This window comes from Frankliniella occidentalis, unplaced genomic scaffold (genome assembly GCF_000697945.3).
Source record: "Frankliniella occidentalis isolate FOCC.00 unplaced genomic scaffold, Focc_3.1 Scaffold273, whole genome shotgun sequence".
Lineage (NCBI taxonomy): Eukaryota > Metazoa > Arthropoda > Insecta > Thysanoptera > Thripidae > Frankliniella > Frankliniella occidentalis.
The window spans coordinates 136,728-140,792 of record NW_026267399.1 but is presented as its reverse complement, the minus strand read 5'-3'; the positions used below and the strand labels follow the sequence as shown (position 1 = coordinate 140,792).

The following is a 4,065-nucleotide window of genomic DNA, read 5'->3' as shown; positions in this document are numbered from 1 at the left end:
CGGGGCCTGGAGTTGAGGTGGGGCGACGGGGGGGGGAGGCACAGGGATGATTGTGTCGCTCGGGGCGTAGAGCGCGTTGCGGCCCCCACACATATCCCTCTCGTTAGGTAGGCGTGCGTGGCGGGGCGTGGCGGGGCGCAGAGGGCGACTACTGCGATCCCACTCGCACACGCTGGAATGCTTTCTAATCCCCCTCCCCCCCCCTCTCCCCCGGTGGGTGCTCGCTTGTGAGTGTGTGAGTGTGCGCCCCTTCAGCACCCCACCCGCGCGCCCACGTGAGAGAGCAGCGGAAAAAAGCACGCAGAAATATGTGCGGGCCTGTGTGTGTGTGTGTGTCTGTCTGTCTGTGTGTTTCCGCGTACGCTAGCGTGTGTGTGTATGTGTGTGTAGGTGTGTGTGTGTGCGTGTTCACGCGCGCGCCTGGATGTCAGCATACATGAATGCTAACAATACCGTATGCAATATGTGAGACCCGCGGACCCGCGGGAGGCGGCAGGCTGCCCGCGGCTGGGCTCAGGTGTCCGCGGCGGCCACCCAGCAGGTGCGCCGTACCGCGCGACCAACCACGGTACCGTGCGGTATAGCCGGATCGGATGCACAAAACTGCGCGCGCGCGGACGACACTATGGGCGGTTTTTTTTTTTTTTTTGACGCTTTGTTTTACCTTTTTCGCGCAGCTCGTGGTGAAGGAGATGAACCGCCTGGGCATGATGATCGACCTGTCGCACGCCTCCGTGCGGACCATGGAGGACACGCTCAACGTGACGCAGGCGCCGCTCGTGTTCAGCCACTCCTCGGCCCGCACCATCTGCAACTCGACGCGCAACGTCCCCGACGAGATCCTGCAGCAGGTGGTGAGTACATTGTCAATGATTGCAACCGGAACAATGAGTTTGTCAGAGATATTAGTACATTAGGCGTGTTTTTGCTGGATTTCGTACCCACCACAAACTTTGTTCGTTGAGTTTTGTTTGTTTAAGCGAAGTATTCGCACATATCACACAAACAAGCTTTTGCTATATGTCCATCTTATAACAAACACGTACGTTATTCGCAGTGAAGACGATCTTTTTTCTGAGAAGTATATCCTAAAAAATACTGCAAATTCAGAAGTTAAAGCGAGGGGGCAATAACTACCTTTAAATGTGTACACATGATTCCCGAAAACCTTGATTCCCAGTGATTCCCGTCCTCTTATGTTCATTCCTTAGGTTTTCTAGTAGTAGGAAACGCTTATTTCGCCTAATTTTTACGTTATTTTGACTAATTCGTACGAATTCCACTAGTTTCCCGCTTATTTTAAGCGATTTCTGATGATTTTGACTGATTTTTATCCAGTGATTCCCAGGCAGGTGTACACATGATTCCCGGAGTTGTTGCCCCCTCGAGTTAAAGTCTTATTAAGGAATCAATGGTTTAAGAAAACTGCCGCTTACATCAGCATGTAAGGGTTTAAACGCGAATAATTTCTAAAACAACGACGAACACACGAATTTCGGCCGCTGGACGGTAGCGTGGGGTGAGAGAGGGGAGGGGGGGTGTCGTTCGATTTACCATCGCAACGGGCTGAGTCGTATATTTCTGTTTTCTCATTTGGGGCGCTGGGGCGCTGCGCTGGCTTCTGGAGCAGTCGGCCCTAGCCAGGTGTGCCAGGTGTGCGCGTCCACAGCTGGGGTGGCGGGGCGCCGCCCTGCCACGCGTCAATCCGAGTCGCTCCGCAGCTCGCAGCTCCTCCCCGCTCCCCCTCTCTCGGCCGCGCCACGCCCCGCGCCGACACTGGGGCACACTTTGCCGGTGCTAATAATTCAACCCCCCTAGTGCCGTGCCCCGGGCTGGGCCCTGCCGTGCCGGTGACAGATTAAATCCGGATACGGCCATAATTCTCCCCGTGTGTTGTCGTTTTGGGCGAAAGGAAGGAGCTATTTACGAGAAATGAATGATTAGGGGCGGACAGCTCTGTCCACCCCTGCGCTCTGTTGTCGGCACCTCTGCCCCCTCCCCCCTCCTATTTCACTCACCACTCTCTCTCGCGCATATCCCACGCGTATGACAAATGTGCCCAAGTGCCACAAAATGTAAACAACTGTTTTTGTGTTAAAAAAATAATACTCGGCCGCAATGTTTCCTGAAATTGAACTGTATGGACGTCAAGTCAAATTAAAATATGACAAATATGTCAAAATGCGACATCATCTTCATTCGCGATACGAGAATCCCAATACGTTCTATTTCTTTCAATAACTTTTAAGTACCGAGTTTGTCGGGAATCTTTATCATTTTCTTTCCAGCCGAGTGCTGCGGTACTGACTTGTGAGGACTGATAAAACGAAGGTTGGACCAATGTCACTTCTCGGGGTCACGACCAAACTTTCTACTACCCCAATACTGCGCGAAATTTTAGTGCTACTGACACGTCACTGTAAAGGCATTGTTATACTACAGCTTTAGTATCCTGAAGTGACAGTATGGTGCTGCTGTGTAGTCGCCCCCGCCCCCTCCGGCCGTTCTGTGGCCATATCTACCTCAGGGAGACAGAGAGTTACGGTCGTGTTGTGACACTCTCGTCCGGTCCGCATATCGCCTGGGTCCACCGCCCAGAATGTATGGCACATGTCAATAAAACCCGTTTGCGTGTTTTGCTGCAGGCGAACAACGGCGGCATCGTCATGGTCAACTTCTACACTTACTTCGTCACCTGCAACCACACGGCAGACCTGCAGGACGTCATAAGTAAGTTTGTCTGAGCATGAGTCGTCGCTACTTTTGAAATTCATTAGATTTTTCTTTTGCTTCAGAATGATTTCTAAGTTGTTTCCTGTTCATTTTAGTTAGGCTGTAAATGCGGATTCAAACAGGATTCAAAGAACACGAAAATATAAAGACAAAGACAGTGTCGCGTGTATTCTCAATAGGGACAGTGGAGAGGAGTAGTAACCCTGCCTATCCCGCACGTTTGTTGCGCACAAACAGCACTCTCCCCGCCCCCACCCCCCTTTCCCCTAGCGTCACGGGGGGTCTCTCCGGCCAGGGGGTAGTGGCGTCGCATTGGCGTTCATACCCCTCGCCTTTGCTGTTCCTCCAGCTGGGGGTAGCAATGGGGAAAAGGAGGGGAGGGTAAAATCTCTGAGCAATGGAGTCTGTCCTGGGTGTTGACGTTACTCCGCCCCACTTTCCCTCCACTCCGTCTAGCCCTGACCTAACGCATTGTTTAATCTGTGTTTCAGATCATATCAATCACATCAGAAAGGTGGCGGGTACAGACCACGTCGGGATTGGTGCGGGTTACGACGGAATAAACAAGTAAGGAATCCTTCACATACCTGCAGGTAGTCTTTGCATATTCCGCAACCTGCTGACGCGCGCGTCGTGCTCCACAGGACTCCGCGGGGCCTGGAGGACGTTTCGAAGTACCCCGACCTGCTGGCGACCCTGCTAGCGGACCCGATGTGGACGGAGGACGACGTCAAGAAGCTGGCGGGCGGCAATCTGTTGAGGGTCTTCAGTGCCGTGGAGGAGGTGAGTCTGCTCTGTCGCTTGAATCCGACCAAAACCCCTCCCATTCGGGGAAATAACAACATGCTGTTCGGCTCGGTGCAGGTGCGGGACAAGTGGCGGCTGGCCGCCGTGCCGCCGAGCGACGAGCTCATCGGGATGAACTACCTGGAGGGAAAGACAGAATGCCTGTGGATGGGGTCTTGATCGAGCAACGACTCGCGGCCACTGGGAGCTGCGAGCACGCGCCTATTCACCCCCGTCGCCCACGTACCGGCCGAGGCCACCGTCTCGTCCTGGTGTCAGCCCGGCCTCGCCGGGCGGTCCAACTCAACACAGCTGTCAGCAGGAGGAGCGTTTTTTCCGTCCACGTCCTCTCAGTCTAGTTGCGCGGCCCAGTTCCGAAGCGGGCCATTGTCGGGAGCCATGCTGCTGGAGGCCAAAGGACACACGTTTGCGCAGCGATGACGTCCTTGTCCCCTTCGATTACGGTGCCCAACCCCGGAATTTGGTTTTGTTTGAGAAAATGTAAGTCAAGAAGGCCAAGAAGATTCGCATGTTTTTCAAAAAAAA

At 53.8% G+C, this 4,065-nt stretch overlaps 1 protein-coding gene across 2 annotated transcripts in view; it reads left to right on the top strand.

Annotated features, from left to right (window-relative positions):
* LOC113218226 (dipeptidase 1-like) overlaps positions 1-4,065 on the top strand; it is a 192,473-nt gene extending 188,408 nt beyond the window's left edge. For both annotated transcript variants that reach the window (XM_052273454.1, XM_052273453.1), the window contains exons 9-13: positions 678-854; positions 2,646-2,730; positions 3,225-3,300; positions 3,378-3,516; positions 3,598-4,065. In XM_052273454.1, the coding sequence (XP_052129414.1) occupies positions 678-854; positions 2,646-2,730; positions 3,225-3,300; positions 3,378-3,516; positions 3,598-3,699 (579 nt within the window). In that variant the 3' untranslated portion in view covers positions 3,700-4,065. The remainder of the gene's footprint in view (positions 1-677; positions 855-2,645; positions 2,731-3,224; positions 3,301-3,377; positions 3,517-3,597) is intronic.